The sequence below is a fragment of the Thamnophis elegans genome, chromosome 2 (assembly GCF_009769535.1).
Source record: "Thamnophis elegans isolate rThaEle1 chromosome 2, rThaEle1.pri, whole genome shotgun sequence".
Classification (NCBI taxonomy): domain Eukaryota; kingdom Metazoa; phylum Chordata; class Lepidosauria; order Squamata; family Colubridae; genus Thamnophis; species Thamnophis elegans.
In genome coordinates, this window is record NC_045542.1 from 170382750 (window position 1) to 170399702 (window position 16953).

At 43.0% G+C, this 16953-nt stretch overlaps 1 protein-coding gene across 5 annotated transcripts in view; it reads left to right on the forward strand.

The window, feature by feature from the left end:
- The window catches only part of LOC116503328 (alpha-2-macroglobulin-like), a 183234-nt gene that overhangs the window by 25222 nt on the left and 141059 nt on the right, over positions 1-16953 (forward strand). For 4 of the 5 annotated variants that reach the window (XM_032209667.1, XM_032209663.1, XM_032209664.1 and 1 more), the window contains exons 4-8: positions 492-547; positions 1591-1611; positions 4069-4237; positions 5456-5540; positions 9236-9332. In XM_032209667.1, the coding sequence (XP_032065558.1) occupies positions 492-547; positions 1591-1611; positions 4069-4237; positions 5456-5540; positions 9236-9332 (428 nt within the window). Of the gene's footprint in view, positions 1-491; positions 548-1588; positions 1612-4068; positions 4238-5455; positions 5541-9235; positions 9333-16953 lie in introns of all 5 variants that reach the window. The other variant, XM_032209666.1, reaches the window with a different exon arrangement.

Here is a 16953-nt window from a genome sequence, read left to right on the forward strand (position 1 = left end):
GTCAATCACGTCAATCACGTCAATCACGTCGGGGTCACCAAATGTGAAGTTACCATCCTCTGCTACCAAATGTGATGTTCCCGTGGGTCGTCCATGAGGCCAATGTTGAGAAAAGACAGGAGACAAATTTTCTTGGGATGGAGCGACCCAGATTGGGGTCTGAGAGCCCCTTTTATTGGGATAGGACAAAGGCAGGAGGAGCGATCAGCATGTGATTTAAGACAGCCTGTCAAACTACAATTGCTAATCTACTGCTTCAGGAAAGTTCTTTCTATATATGGTCAAATCCTGGACGTCAATGGTAGGGCACATCTCAGAATGTTATGTTATTCACTATCAGAATGTTATGGCTTTCTCGGAGCCAGTTGTCTCCTGTGTGATTCAGCGTAACTCTGCAGGCCCTAGTATGAACTAGGCCATGGAGGATACACACCTGCACAAAGAACTATATTACAACACTTTCCCCACATATTCTTTCCTTTCTTTTGCAGTTCAGTTTCGCATCGTCTCTATGGATAAAGATTTACGCCCTCTGAAGAAGAAGAAGGTAATTTTTTTGGGGGGGGGGTATTAAGACAGAGATGATGGCATATCCGCGAGAAAACATTCAATTCATGCTTTCCCTGGGGTCAATTCCCCTCCAGGGGAATTGTATCAGGGGTGGGTTTCTCGCCCCGTTCCAACCAGTTTGGTTGGAACGGGGCCGGCAGCGTCCTCATGCACGTGCGCAGTGCATGCATGTGTACTAGCATCTGTGCGATGCTCCAGCTGCTCCTGGAGGATTGCGCAGGCGCTGTATGCGTCCTGCGCATGCGTGGAAGCGCAGAACTCATCAAAAAAGAGTAAGAAACGTGGGCGGGCAGGTGGACCCTTTGGCGTTCCCGGAAGTTACTTACTTCCGGGTTCGCCGACCAACCGGTTCGCGGGGACCGCCGCGAACTACCTGAAGCCCACCCCTGAATTGTATGGACCCCTCCCTCCTCACATATAACATTGAACCCAGTGTGTGGGGAGATACCACTGGGTGAAAACTAGTCCAAGTGAAAACTGAGCCAAGGTGGCGCAGTGGTTAAATGCAGCACTGCAGGCTACTGCTAGATCAGCAGGTCAGCAGTTCAAATCTCACCGGCTCAGGGTTGACTCAGCCTTCCATCCTTCCGAGGTGGGTAAAATGAGGACCCAGATTGTTGGGGGCAATATGCTGACTCTCTGTAAACCGCTTAGAGAGGCCTGAAAGGCCTATGAAGCGGTATATAAGTCTACTGCTATTGCTATTGCTATTGCTAGTGAAGATATATGGAGTAGTTGAAGGCTTTGGATTAGTACAGGATGCTGAGCTACTCTTAGTCATGAAAACTGGCTGGGTGACCTTGTGGCTGGACACTGTCAGCCAACCAACCTTCCAGGATAGGGGAGAATTCTAAGAGTATCTTTGTATCTCGAGGTAAGGCAGGATGCAAATAAATACATATCAAAACCATAATGCAATATAAAAGAATCTCCCATGCCCTATGTATCTACTCCCCCCCCCTCTATTCTCATTTTCTTTCCTTGGTGTCTCTGATTTTCCTGTGCTTTTGTTTTTTACAGTTTCCAGTTGTGTACATCCAGGTATGTGCTGAAAGGCCATAGCAGTGCCAGCTCCATGGCTGATTGGACCTCATTGATCTTTGGATGGGAGACCACCAGGAAATCTGAGGGCTACAGGCTCTTGGGAAATCAAAATGACCAACCATTTCCAGATGGTTGCCCAGAAAATTATACAAGCAGATCTCTTGATGTCGAGAAAGAGAGAGACGTCTAAAGTAGCTAATACCGAGTCCCATTTCACTTTGTTAAGAATGGGGCTATTTCACACAGTCCCACAAAGTGGCAAAATTAATGCTGTTGGGAAACGAGGAATAATTTGTCTTTGAAAGATCTGTTCCCATCTTCTTTACTAGGAATTGGGCTGAATGAGAGCCCTCTCCTTGCATTTGATCACAGAAACAGTAGCATCGATCAAGGAAATCAACTAAAGACATAAATCAACTTCCTGCATAAAGTAGTTCATAGGTTTAGTGCTACCATTTCTGAGCTGCAATTCCTCAAGGTGTCCACCAGATGGCAGCAGAATGGTGAACTACTTGGTGAACACATTCCTTCCATCTAGTGGTCCTCTGGAGTAATGCAGTGCTGATCTGGCAACCAGCTGAGAGGCTTTTTTTGTTTGGCTCCTTTCTTTCTTAAATTAGTTGCTTTAAAGTTGTTAAAGTGTTCAAGGAACTATGTACCAGCCTCCCACAGCTTGTACAATCTGAGCTGAAACATCCCATTGTTTAATGACAGAGCCTTCTTGCTAATAGCCATAGCCCTTAGACTTATATAGTTTAGTTTTAGTTTATTTGTATGCTGCCCTTTTCCCTAAAGGGACTCAGGGCGGCTCACAACTCAAAGGGAGGGGAAAAACAAACAGAATTACAAAAAACATAAAAAGCCATACATAGTTAAAACACAACAGTCATACCATTCGAAGTGGGGCAGCGAGTCTTTAGCCCCAGGCCTGTCGGAACAGCCAGGATTTAAGGGCTATGCGGAAGGCCTGGAGGGTGGTGAGGGTACGAATCTCCACGGGGAGTTCGTTCCAGAAGGTCGGAGCAGCCACAGAGAAGGCTCTCCTCCGGGTAGTCGCCAGTCGACACTGGCCGGCTAATGGAATTCGGAGGAGGCCTAGTCTGTGGGATCTAATTGGTCTAGTGGAGGTAATTGGCAGTAGGCGGTCTCTCAAGTACCCAGATCCAATACCATGAAGGGCTTTGTAGGTGACAACTAGCACCTTGAAGCGTACCTGGAGATCAACAGGCAGCCAGTGCAGCTCGTGGAGGATAGGTTCACGTGGGTGAACCGAGGCGCACCCACGATCGCTCGCGCGGCTGCATTCTGGACAAGCTGAAGTCGCCGAATACTCTTCAAGGGCAGCCCCATGTAGAGCACGTTGCAGTAATCCAGTCTAGAGGTCACAAGGGCACGAGTGACTGTTGTGAGAGCCTCCCGGCTCAGGTAGGGACGCAACTAGTGCACCAGGCGAACCTGGGCAAATGCCCCCCTGGTCACAGCTGACAAATGGTGTTCAAAAGACAGCTGTGGGTCCAGGAGGACTCCCAAGTTGCGAACCCTGTCTGAGGGGCGTACTGTTTGACCTCCCAGCCTGAGAGGTGGAACACTTGGCCAATTAATAGGAGGGAAGCACAGCAGCCACTCGGTCTTATCTGGATTGAGAACAAGCTTGTTAACCCCCATCCAGTCCCTAACAGCCTCGAGGCCCTGGCACATCACGTCCATCGCTTCATTGAGTTGGCACGGGGCGGACAGATACAGCTGTGTATCGTCCGCATACTGGTGGTGTTTTATCCTGTGCCGTCGAATGATCTCACCCAGCGGTTTCATGTAGATATTAAAAAGGAGGGGGGACAGGACCAAACCCTGCGGCACCCCATACGTTAGGGGCCTAGGGGTTGATCTCTGCCCTCCGACCAACACCGACTGCGACCTGTCCGAGAGGTAAGAGGAGAACCACCGTAAGACAGTGCCTCCCACCCCCACCTCCTGGTACTTTACCGCCCTCTCTAAGCAGTTTACAATGTCAGCATATTGCCCTCAATGATCTGGGTCCTCATTTTCCCAACCTCGGAAGGATGGAAGGCTGAGTCAACCATGAGCCTAATGAGGTTCTAACTGCTAAACTGCAGGCAGCTGGCAGTCAGCAGAAGTAGCCTGCAGTACTGCACTCAAACCACTGCGCCACCACGGCTCTAAGTCCTACAGCCACCATCTCCAACTTGGGACCTTCAAAAAGGTACAACTCCCTGAATTTCCAGCCAGCAGAGCAATTGTCCTTACTGGGTTCCAATATTGAGAGTTTAATCCCAACACATATGTGGCCTTCTGAAAGGCTGTCATATCCAGATACACTGCTCAAAGAGCTGGGAGAATGGGATTGTAGGACTACATTTTCCTGGTCATGAACCACTGATTCTAGAACAATTCTGGGATATGGACAAACTTTGGAACTTGTTATATTCTTTCCAGGATCCCCAAAACAACCGGGTGTTCCAGTGGAGAGATGTGGAGTTACCGTTGGGCATAATCCAGCTTTCCTATTCTCTGTCTTCCGATCCCCTCTTGGGCACCTTCAAAGTGGTGGTAGAGGAAGACTCCGCAAAAGTTGCAGAATACAGCTTTGATGTGGACGAATATGGTAAGAAGGAGAGATCCAGTTTGCCCTTCTTTTCTTTCTCCCCCCTCCCTCCCTCCTTCCTTTCCTCCTCCCTTCCCTCCTGACAGTTCAGATTATTTGATCTTATTGAATTAAGGTTTATTTGTCCCAATGAAATTGTAGCAGCTGAATTTGCATGCTGAAGTTTGAAGATTTAAATGCCTCTTCATTGAGCTGGTATTCCTAGAACATTTATATTTAGGATTATTTTTATTGACGGAATAAGCAGGATGGAAATGGAAGTAAGCAAATAAGTAAATAAATAAATAGGAAAGAAGGGAGGGAGAAGAAAGGAAGGCAGAAGGGAGGTAGGGAAGAAAGGAAAGGAGGAATTAAGGAAAGAAGGAAGGAGTTCATGAATGGATGAATGAATGAATGAATGAATGAATAGATGAATAAAAATAAATATTTGGCAATGAGATTTAGCAGGCCAGAGACCTTACATTTCTGTTTATTCAGTTTAATTCTAAGAATCACTTTCTCCAACAGATTCAACATTAATCTGGTTACTCAGCTAAATTAACCCATTTTCTGAGATCAGAGATTATGATTTACCAGCTAAATCAAATACAGATCACAGTTGAATATGGAATCTCTGGGCCAGGAATTTAAGGTAGTGGTTGGGAAAGTGGGATTGAAGCTTCACTCAATAACTCCTCACTCCGGTAAAACTAATTCAATGGGTTGAACTTCTACATAAGCCACCAAAACAAGGACAAATTACTTAAGAGTGAAACCAAACATTTTAAAACGGTGATGGCTAACCTTTTTGGCATCGGATGCCCAAAGTGTGCATGGGCACCAGTGCCCAAAATGCATTGCTTGTGTACCCCCCTGTGTATGTGTGCGTGTCCCCCTTCCATGCAAGTGCATCCTCATATGCGCCCTGCCCCCACGCATGCGCAGCCAAGATTCGCAGACCAGCTGGCCGGTGAGAAACATGGCAGAGCTAAGCTGGAACGACAGAGAGGGCTGTGCGCATCCTATGCCTGCCATAGGTTCACCATCACAGTTTTAGAAGGTCCCCCAATGCAATTTTTAAATTAATTCTGGCATAATCTGACTTTTCCTTTCAGACCTCAATTGTCTGACCAATTTCTCCCATTTCCTTAGACCTCAAGGGAGGTCACAGGGGAGAACTGGGCAGTTTGTGCTTCCACAAGGTTCTCCTCATGGTTTTCTTCCCTTCCCTCTTTCTAGTTCTGTCCAAATTTGAGGTTTTCGTGAAGGCCCCGAAGCTCATCACGGTTATAACTGAGAAAGTAACAATCAGAGTGTGTGGCTGGTAAGTGATGCTCATCTACTCTCCTTTTGCCATTGTCAGCAGATTCTGGTGTGTGTTCTGACCCAGCCTTTGCAAGTAATGATAGGCTGCCTATTCATGAGTAAAATAAACCGCTTGTCAAAACAGGGCAGGAACAGTAACAAAAATCAAGCTAATTAATCCCAAGAAACCTGGTTCTGGCCAAGAAATCCAAATTGCTTGCTATATATGAACAATGAATGGTTGTCACCAATAAGAGGACACTCCCAAATCCCTCCTATTTATTTCCCAGCCAGGGAGGGGCTGGTTAGCATCTACATTTGCTTTTCCCTGAGAGCCGGCTTATTGCTTTCCTTTGCTCTCCTCTCCTTTTCTCTCTATGCATACGCACATCTGGGGTGGGCTCCATCTGTTCCTTCTCACTCAGCTAAAGGAGCCAAAGACAGCTGCCTTTCCACCTGAGGGAGGACGGAAGGTCCTGGCTCTGCTGCTGCTTCCTTATCAGAGCTTTTCAAAGGCTCTGAAGCTGGCCCAGGCCCTCTCTCAACCTCCTTCTTGTCTGACTCTCTTGCTAGCTCTGCTGGCAGCCGACGGGCCACAACAGCAAAAGAAAGGGAGGGTGGAAAATCTGCTCCTGTTTGGGTTTGTCTCACTTCTTGGTGATTTCATATAGATTTATTGACAGAAACACGGAAGTGGTTTGATGATGATTTCTTCTGAGAATGTAATATTCAGTATCCTGGCCTGGGATCTCTTGGTGGCCTCCTATCCAAATACCCAACAGGTCGTATCCTGCTCAGGCTCAGAGATCAGCCAAGGTTGGCTTTGCATTGCCCTCTTGTGGAGCATAGATGGAAAGGCAAGGTAGTGGTGAAGTTGATGATGATGATGGTAATAATTTACTTTCTTCTGAAGGAAACCGAAGCAGAGTAATAAAAACATTTTTATAAGAAATAACAAGATAAAATAACCCATAGGTATAAATAAATAAATATACCTGGAAGCTCTGGAGGTAATAAACCTAACTGATAAATATTGAGGAAGCTTGTGAGAGAAGATGTATAACAGTATTAAGCAGAGTCCTAGTCAGGTGGTTGTGGTGAAAGGCTGGGTGAACAAGGCTTGTTTAAACAAAGACAGTATAAACAAGCAGAAATTCAAAAAAAAAAAATCCACCTGCAAGATTTGCTCTTTAATAGTATTGGGAAATTGCCCAGAGTCATTCTGGACTGAAATGATGGATAAATCGCAAAAATAACATAATTCAATTTAATATAAAATCAATGATAACCTGACATAATAAAAAAGATAACTGTTTATGAAAGAAAGAAAAACATGAAATGCAATACTTGACAAAACAGAAGGTTAAAGAAATCAAAAGCAAAGCCAGAGTTAGATATATATGAAACTCGAAAAATTAGAATATAGTGCAAAAGTCCATTTATTTCAGTAATGCAACTTAAAAGGTAAAACTAATATATGAGATAAGACTCATTAAATGCAAAGCAAGATAGTTCAAGCTGTGATTTGTCATAATTGTGATGATTATGGTGTACAGCTCATGAAAACCCCAAATTCACAATCTCAGAAAATTAGAATATTACATGCAATCAATAAAACAAGGATTGTACACAGAACAATAGTGGACCTTTGAAAAGTATAAGCACGCATATGTACTCAGTACTTGGTTTGAGCCCCTTTTGCAGCAATTACTGCCTCAATGTGGCGTGGCGTGGAAGCTATCAGCTGTGACAATGCTGAGGTGTTATGGAAGACCAGGATGCTTCAATAGTGGCCTTCAGCTCTTCTGCATTGTTCAGTCTCATGTCTCTCATTTTTCTCTTGGCAATGTCCCATAGATTCTCTATAGAGTTCAGGTCAGGTGAGTTTGCTGGCCAATCAAGCACAGTAATCCCACGGTCATTGAACCAGGTTTTGGTGTTTGGGGCTGGGCAGGTGCCAAGTCCTGCTGAAAAATGAAGTCAGCATCCCCATAAAGCTCTTCTGCGGAAGGAAGCATGAAGTGCTTCAAAATCTCCTGGTAGATGGCTGCATTGACCCTGGACTTAATGAAGTACAGTGGACCAACACCAGCAGATGACACAGACACAGACTGTGGAAACTTCACACTGGACTTCAAGCATCTTGCAGTGTGTGCCTCTCCATTCTTCCTCCATACTCTGGGTCCTTGGTTTCCAAATGAGATGCAAAAGTTGCTCTCATCAGAATAGAGGACTTTGGACCACTGAGCAACAGACCAGGTCTGTTTTTCTTTAGCCCAGATAAGACGCTTCTGACTTTGTTGTTCAGGAGAGGCTTGACAAGAGGAATACCACATTTGAAACCCATGTCCAAGATCCATCTGTGTGGTGGCTCTTGATGCACTGACTCCTTGTGAAAGTCCCCAACACTTTTGAATGGCCTTTTCCTGACAATCCTCTCCAGGCTGCAGTCATCCCTGCTGCTTGTGCACCTTTTCTTCCACACTTTTCCCTTCCACATACTGTAACTTTCTATTAATGTGCTTTGATACAGCACTTTGGAAATATCCAACTTCTTTTGCAATTACCTTTTGAGGCTTTCCCTCTTTATGGAAGGTGTCATTGATGGTTTTCTGCACAACTGTCAGGTCAGCAGACTTTCCTGTGATTGTGATTCCTACTGAACCAGACTGAGACCATTTAAAGGCTCAGGAACCCTTTGCAGATGTTATGGCTTAATTAGCTGATTAGAGTGGGACACTTTGAGCCTAGAATATTGCACCTTTTCACAATATTCTAATTTTCTGTGATTGTGGATTTGGGGTTTTCATGAGCTGTAAGCCATAATCATCACAATTATGACAAATCACAGTTTGGGAGAAAGAGAAAGCCAAAAGGGAGAGGGAGGGAGAGAGAAATAAAGAGAGAAAGAGAAAGGGAGAAGGAGAGAGAAAAAGGAGGGAGAGTGTGAGAAATAGGGAGAGGGAGAAAGAGAATTTGAGAGAGAGAAAGAAAAAGGGAGAGAGAAAGAATAAAAGAGAAAGAGAGGGAGAGAAAGAGAAAAAGAGAGGGAGGGAGGGAGAGAGAGGGAGAAATAGGGAGAGGGAGAGAGCGAGAATAAAAGAGAGAGTGGGAGAATGGGAGGCAGGGAGAGGGAGAGTAGAAGAGAGAGGGAGGAAGAGAAAGAGAGGGAGAAAGAGAAAAAGAGAGAGGGAGGGAGAAAGAGAGAGGGAGAAAGAGAGAGAGAAAAAATGGAGGGAAATAGAAAGAGGGAGGGAGATAAAGATATAAAGAAAAGAGAGAGTAAGAAAGAAAGAGATGGAGAAACAGAAAGAAAGAGAAAGGGAGAAGGAGGGAGAAAAAGGAGGAAGAGAAATAGGGAGAGGAGAGGGAGGGTGAGCGAGAAAGAGGGAGGGAGAAATAGGGAAAGGAAGAAAGAGAGAAAAAGTGAGGTAAAACTGAAATAGGGAGAGGGAGAAAGAACGAGAGAGGGGGGAGAGAGGGAGGAGGAGGGAGAGAGAGAGAAAGTTTTCCTGAGGATGATCTACAGTCTGACACCAAAAGCTTGGAAGACTATAAATCTATGGTCCAGGTGATTAACTCGAATTGAATCCTGTAAAAAAAAAATACCCACATGATTTTCTTTGGATCCTGCAGGTCCCTTTGATCTTATTTTTCTATGCAAACCATCTCCTTCTCTGTGTTTTTCTCCACATTGGTGGGTTCTGACTCCAGGTACACCTATGGGAAACCTGTGCCTGGCATGGTGCAAATGAGGATCTGCCGAATGAATGATATTGATGCAATGCTGTGTGAAGAATTTGAAGACGAGGTAAGGGTCGCTGAGTTTCCACAGCTGGGATATCTTTGCTGTTGTTATTATTTAAAATGGGGATTATATTTTCTGGATTCACTCTGGCAAATAGTAGGGAAGGTCATCTTCAGACAATTGATTGTTGAGACAATTGAAAATAGTTCAGACAATTTAAAATATTCGATGCTCGCTCTATAGAAACTGTATGGGAAAAGTTAGCAAGAAGAAGTACCATTCTTTCCCCATTTTCAAACATGTTTTTTTCAATAAAATTGCTTTGCATTGAAATAGAATAGAGTAGAGTGGAATGGAGTGGAATGCAGAACAGAATGGAACAGAACAGAACAGAACAGAATTACAGTTGGAAGGGACCTTGGAGGTCTAGCCAAAACCCCCTTCTCAGGCAGGAAACATACCAATTCAGACAAATGGTTATCCAATCTCTTCTTAAAAACTTCCAGTGTTGGAACATTCACAACTTCTGGAGTCAAGTTGTTGCATTGGTTAATTGTTCTTACTGTCAGGAAATTCCTCCTTAGTTCTAGGTTGCTTCTCTCCTTGATTTGTTTCCATCCATTGCTCATGTGCTTAACTTGATTCCCTGTTCTTTGTGGTAACCCCTGAGATATTGGAACACTGCTATCATGTCAACCCCCCTAGTTATTCTTTTCCTTAAACTAAGCATTCTCAATTCCACCAATATATCCAGTGGTGGGATTCAAATTTTTGTTACTACCAGTTCTGTGGACTTGGCTTGGTGGATGTGGCAGGGGAAGGATACTGTAAAATCTCCAATTGCTGCATTTTCCCCGTTCATCTTAACCATTCCATGTTCTCTTTGACTATATGCTTTGCAATCACCTTTTGCTCTATATACATACCACACAGTATCTTTCTCTCATCCTTATGAGGTACGCCAAGCATTTTCTAACCTGAGTTTATTCTCATCCACAGCCTCTTCCACTTCAGTGTAACTCTGTGCACTTCTGTGGCATTCTGTAATTCTCTTGTCATCTCTTTGTGTAGCTTCCTCATCTTTTTCCCTTACCCCTATGAGATTTAAACTTCTCAGTTGAATCACCAGGAGTCATGGAGTTGAATCTCCATGAACAATAAAAGAACTTTATTCAACTTCTGCAAAAGTGTTCTCATATGATTAGAGCAACAGAAGAGCAAATGATACACATGAATACACGATTTAAATACAGTTTCAAAGAAACACCCACTCACCCTTTTAACACCCCTTATTATCATTGGTCAGTTTTTGTCAGATAAGTTCTGGCTACATAACAGCTAGTTTCCCAGATAAGCAATCCCCCATTACTTACCATATCTCTATCATAACAATACTACCAATTTTGCCATGATAGCTACCTTCCTGCCAATGTTACTCTGACCTGACCTGGAATTTCTACACCTATCTAATGTCTCACAGCTGGTGTCTTAGGTTATACAGAGGATAAATATGGCATTACTATTGCTTTCTTTTTTACAGGAATAATTCTCATTTCTCTCAATCCCCCCCTCTCTATTTTATCCTTTCGTATTTCTGTAAACCTTCAATAAGTTCTGTAACATGATTCGTATCTCCTGCTTACTTAATTCTCCCCCCCCCTTATCTCTTTTGTCTTTGGCTTAGTTACCTGATAACAGTATTTACAACAATTACAGCATACAGGTATACATTGAATACAAATACAAGAGATAAAACCTATAACTATAATAGCAATTATACATACAAATAAGGCCTTTAACCAAGCAAAATTTGGTAGCCAAGCGGTTAACAGATTCCATAACCATTTAAAGGCTGAACTGTCAGTTAAGTGTGTGAAGTGTGTAGTGATATTATGCAAAGCTTTTATTTTAGACTCAATAAACTGATCTATTGGAAATATTGAAGCAACACAAACCATCAAATTCTTCACACCCATGTCCCATTCATAATAATATATAATCAATGGCAACACGGGTCTGCAACAGAGACTTCCTAATTTCCCCCATTTCATCAGCCATAGTAGCTATAGCTGATGATGTTTCATTTATACTCTTTGCCAAAGCACATGCAAGATGCCCTAATTGCATCCGGTTACATTGAGTAGCTCCCCAGGAAAATAAGCCCTGCTTGTATCTCAGTTAATATTACCACCTCATCATTACATTCTGCAGCATACGCAGCACTGAGTGTAGATCTTTTACCTTTATATATCTTCCCTCCTTAATTCTTTCATAATTATAGGTGTTTTCCACTGGAGTTATAAGGCATTTCACAGGTGGTATGTGCGTCCTATGTGGCCTTACCCTACGTGGGTCCTTTATTATCTTAGGTTTCTCTTCATATTCATTGTGTTCATGCACTGTGTCTCACCTGCAGTATCCTCTATTGTGTCTTCCTTTGGTACTCTGTTACTATGATAGAGACTAGCATTCATCATCTCATAGTAAAACTCTGTTTCTTGGTTAATATTGTTGGAATGTGCTACTGCCATAAATGTAGTAAGACATCCTACTGTACGGGACCCTCCTAATACATTAACAAGGACTAAAACATAAGCACATACCCTACAAAATAGAAACCATCCTTTAAGGTTTAAGGTTTAGTTTATTTGTATGCCGCCCTTCTCCGGGAGGGACTCAGGGCGGCGAACAACTCCAAAGGGGGAAAAAAAGGGAACATAAAAACACAATACACATAATTAAAATACACAAGAATGAGGGGGAGGGGAACTCATCAACCCCAGGCCTGCCGGCACAGCCAGGTTTTAACGGCTTTCCGGAAGGCCTGGAGAGAGGTGAGGGTCCGAATCTCCATGGGGAGTTCGTTCCAAAGGACCGGAGCTGCCACAGAGAAGGCCCTCCCCCGGGTAGTAGCCAGGTGGCATTGGCTGGTGGACGGAACCTGGAGGAGGCCGACCCTGTGTGATCTAACGGGTCTTTGGGAGGTAATTGGCAGCAGGCGGTCTTTAAGTAGATATAACACCTGCCCCATTGCATCTACCTCTTCTAACTCAGCACAGGGGTATATACAACCTTTTCCTGTTTCTTCTCTGGTAGTTTGTACAGCACACTATCATAGGCTGGTAATATAGTTTTCACCTCAATCACCAATTTCTTTTGGTTTGTCCACTTATTAGGCTTTAATCTAATAAATGGACTTCAGCAGATTATAATTATTAGGTTCTATGGTGATTCTTACTTCCTCATATAGAAACTTTCCAGGGACTGGTACTCCAACAAAACAAGTGAAAATAATATTTGAGACTCTTGTCTCTTGCTTTATGCAAAAAGATGAACTATTTAAAGCCACTTTCATTAATTCCGGAAAAATATCCCCCTCTTTCCGCATTGGCTCATCCATTCGTATCGTGTACCTGGCTGGTGCTTTAAGATATCCAACTGTACATCTTCCCTTCCATATAAAGGGCAGTTTTGCCATTGCTATGGTCCTGCATAAAAACATAAGCTTTGATGGGGCCTTTAATTCAAGATATGGTAAAAGTAGCCCTTCTTCCATAATCCTAAATTTCTTTTTTTCCCCCACAACATTTTTATTTTTTTATTCTCTTACATATCATTTTAAGTATACATTCACATTATTATTTTTCTTCTTTACATTTATCATTCTTATACATTTGTTATTCCATTTTATAGATTATAATATACATATACAGTTTGGGTTGCTTTGTTTACCATCCCTTACTCCTGTTGTAACACCACCTTATTTTCCCTTTCTTTTCTCCCTCCCTCCCTTTCCTTCTTCCTCCTCTCTTTTCCCTTCCTTTTTCCCTTATCTTTCTCTTCTCCTACCTACCCTCTCTCCTTCTCTTCCTCTCCCTTCCATCCTCTTCTCCTTACCTCTTTCTTCTTTCCCCCATCTTCCTTTCATTCTCTCCTCCTCTCTCTCTCTCTCTCTCTTCTATTATTATAGGTGTCTCTTTCAGGTCTCAGTTTATGTTTTCTTCGGATGGTATTTCGGCAAACCCAAATATAGGGTTAGGGGTTTTCTTGCTCCCTTACCTTCGCTAATCTATCCTAATTATATTTCCCCCCTCTTTGTATCTCTCTATTATACATATACTTATGTATTTAATCTTTTCTGTTTTCCCCTCCTTTCTCTCTTTTCCATACAGTGCATCACCTGGGTTCTGTATCTTCTTCCTACTTTCTTTTCTAGTTTCCTTTTTCTAGCCAATCATAAAATCTTCCCAATGTTTTGAAGTACTCCGATTCCTCTTTATCCTTTATTTTCATTGTCAACCTGTTCATCTCTGCAGAATCTAATATCTTTTTTACTATCTCTTCATCTGTTGGTAGCTTATTTAATTTCCAATTTTGGGCAAATACGATTCTTGCTGCTGTAGTTACATGTATAATCAAATAGGTATCCTCTTTCTTAAATTTCTCTGGGATAATACCTAGTAAAAATATTTCTGGTCTAAATTCTATTTCTTTTTGTAACATTTTCTTTAGCCATACTCTTATCTTAGTCCAGTATTTCCTTGCTTTTGCACATGTCCACTACATATGATAATAGGAACCTATTATTTGTTGACACTTCCAACATTTCACTGATTTATTTTTAAACATATTTGCTAATGTTTCCGCTGACATGTGCCAACTATGAAACATTTTGTATAAGTTTTCTTTGTAAACTGTTGACATGGCTTTTGCCTCCCAAACTAGAGGATCTTTTGCCTCCTAAACTAGAGGTTCTATTTGTTTCTCCTGTTCCTCAGTTAACATGTTTATAGTATAAGTATTTTCTGCAAATTTAAGCTCACATCCCAGTAGGGATAGGGCATCTCTTCCCAGTAAATTTATCCCTACTTCTCATACTAGTATTACACCTGTTTTTATATTGCATTTTCCTCGTTTTAAACACACATTTTTCACTAATGTCACTTCAAAAGGTTCCCCTTTTACTCCCTTTATTCTCAGGCTTTTACCCATCCTATTCAATTCCTCTTAGTATTTTACATGTTGATGTCCTTGTTGCACTAGTATCTATTAAAAACACATATTCTTCTCCTTCAGGTCCCACGTTTAAATTTATCAAGGGCTCTTGGTGGGACCCTAAAACCAATAGATGCTGACCTCCCTAATCTTCTTCATCTCCCATGTGGGTGTATAGATGTTCATTTCATTTTTTTTTTCATTTTATTAAGCATTTATAGGCCGCCCTTTTCCCTGAGGGGACTCAGGGCGGCTTACAATAATAGGGGAGGGGAGTGCAGGACAAAACACAAAAAGAAAATGTGAATAAAAATAATTAGCAATAAAAAAACCCAACATTCATTCAACATTCGGGAGGGGCGAGAGTAAAGTCTTATCCCCAGGCCTGACGGGATAGCCAGATCTTGAGGGCTGTGCGGAAGGCCTGGACGGTGGTGAGGGTGCGGATCTCCATGGGGAGATTGTTCCATAGCGTCAGAGCTGCAACTGAGAAGGCTCTCCTCCGCGTAGTCGCCAGTCGGCACTGACTGGCGGATGGAATTCGGAGGAGGCCTACTCTATGCGATCTGATGGGACGGAGGGAGGTAATCGGCAGAAGGCGGTCTCTCAAATAGCCAGATCCATTACCATGGAGCGCTTTATAGATGGTAAGAAGGACCTTGAAGTGCACCCGGAGACCAACAGGTAGCCAGCGCAGCTCACGGAGGATCGGTGTTATGTGGGTGAACCGTGGTGCGCCCACAATCACTTGCGCGGCTGGATTTTGGACTAGCTGAAGTCGCCAGATGCTCTTCAAGGGCAGCCCCATGTAGAGCACATTGCAGTATTCCAGCCTAGAGATCACAAGGGCTCGAGTGACTGTTGTGAGGGCCTCCCGGTTCAGGTAGGGCCGCAACTGGCGCACCAGGCGAACCTGGGCAAATGCCCCCCTGGTCACAGCTGATAAGTGGTGGTCAAAACTCAGCTGTGGGTCCAGGAGGTTGTTTCTTTCCCGAATTTTTCCCTTATCTGGGCAGTTTCTAGCAATGTGCTTTTCCTTACCATATGCAAACCATTTCTCACTGTCTCCACTTGGTTTCTTCCAAAGGAGAAATCCTCTTCCCTATCCAGGGTGTTTCCACTGATTTATGGCAGGTGGTTTCCGATTGCCCCTGCCAAATTCTTCCTTCCTTTCTTTTGCTTGTTAGCTGTCTTAATGACAGACACCATCACCTGGCTTTTCTGCTGACTTTTTGCTTCATTTCTATTCAAATACACCTTTTGGGCCTCTTTTAATAGTGTTTTTATATCTGTATTTGCCCAATCTTTAGTTGTCTGAATTTTTTTCCGTACATCCGGCCAAGCCTTTGCTACAAATTGCATTTTCATCAAGGAATCATATGCTGGTGTTTCAGGAGAAAGACCAGAATATTTATTCAGACAGTCCCCAATCCTATTTAAAAATACAGATGGCGGTTCATCTTTCAGCTGTCCTACCTTAAAAGCTTTAATCAAATTCTTTTCTTGAGGTACTGCAGTTCTAACCCCTTGGACAACTATTTGTTTTAGATCTTCCATATGTCCCCTCTCTGCCCGGTCATTGTTATCCCACCCCGGATCCCCCAGAGGAAACTTGATATCAGCTGCTCTTGGGTTAACAACTCCCATTTGGGTTCTATCCCAATAAGCCATAGCAGCTTTTCTTATTTGGGCTCTTTCTTCTGGGGAAAAAAAATACCCCCAAATGTGTTGTAACTCAGCATACGTACGTATAAATGTTAGGTCCCAAAAACAGATCCAAGGATTCAGACAGTGCTGTAGGATCTGCCTGCAGGGGTGGCATAGGACTATGAAAACCATGTGGAAAATTTGCTTAGATCCTATAAAGCACTTGGTCCAAACATGTCACTGAAAATTCACTTCTTATGCTCACATTTAGATTTATGCACAGCCAAGAATATTTACCTACAAGGGAGGGAAGTGTCTCATGATCATGATGCCTTGTAACTTCTTGATAAAGTACGGTAGAACAATGAAAATGGTACCACATGGCAGTGTATAAATTTAACTTCGCTTTGAGACCAGAAAGGCAGAGGACTACGAAAACCACGTGGAAAATTTGCTTAGATCCTATAAAGCACTTGGTGCAAACATGGCACTGAAAATTCACTTCTTACGCTCCCATTTAAGCTATTTCCCTTTGACATGTGGGGCAGTGAGTGAGGAGCGTGGAAAGACATTCCACCAGGATATCACAGGCATGGAGAAAAGATACAGAGGGAAACAGAGTCCATCCATGCTTTTGCTGGAATCTCCCCAGGAATGATCTTACTGCAGTTCACAAGAGAAAAGCCAAAAAGCCCACTTTAGATACCGAATAAAGATTAACAAATGTCCCACTAAGCAACAGAGATATGGGCTAAATTATGATCGTAAACCGAGGACTACTTGGAGGTAAAACTAATGATCATGGGAAGAATAAATCAAGGTTTAGACAAACTTTAAATTGTCTATTTAAAAAGCAGGCAAGAGCTAAGGAGTTTAGACAGGTGTTCAGAAGAGAAGTTCCGCTGAATCACTTTCCTACAGGGGTTCCACTTTCTTGGCTTAACTCTGCTGTCCATGAACCAGAGAGTGGGTTTTGAAAACCCCATAGAAGGCATGAAAAAGTTGTGTTGCTGAAAAACAAGGAACGTGAGGTTATTTGCAA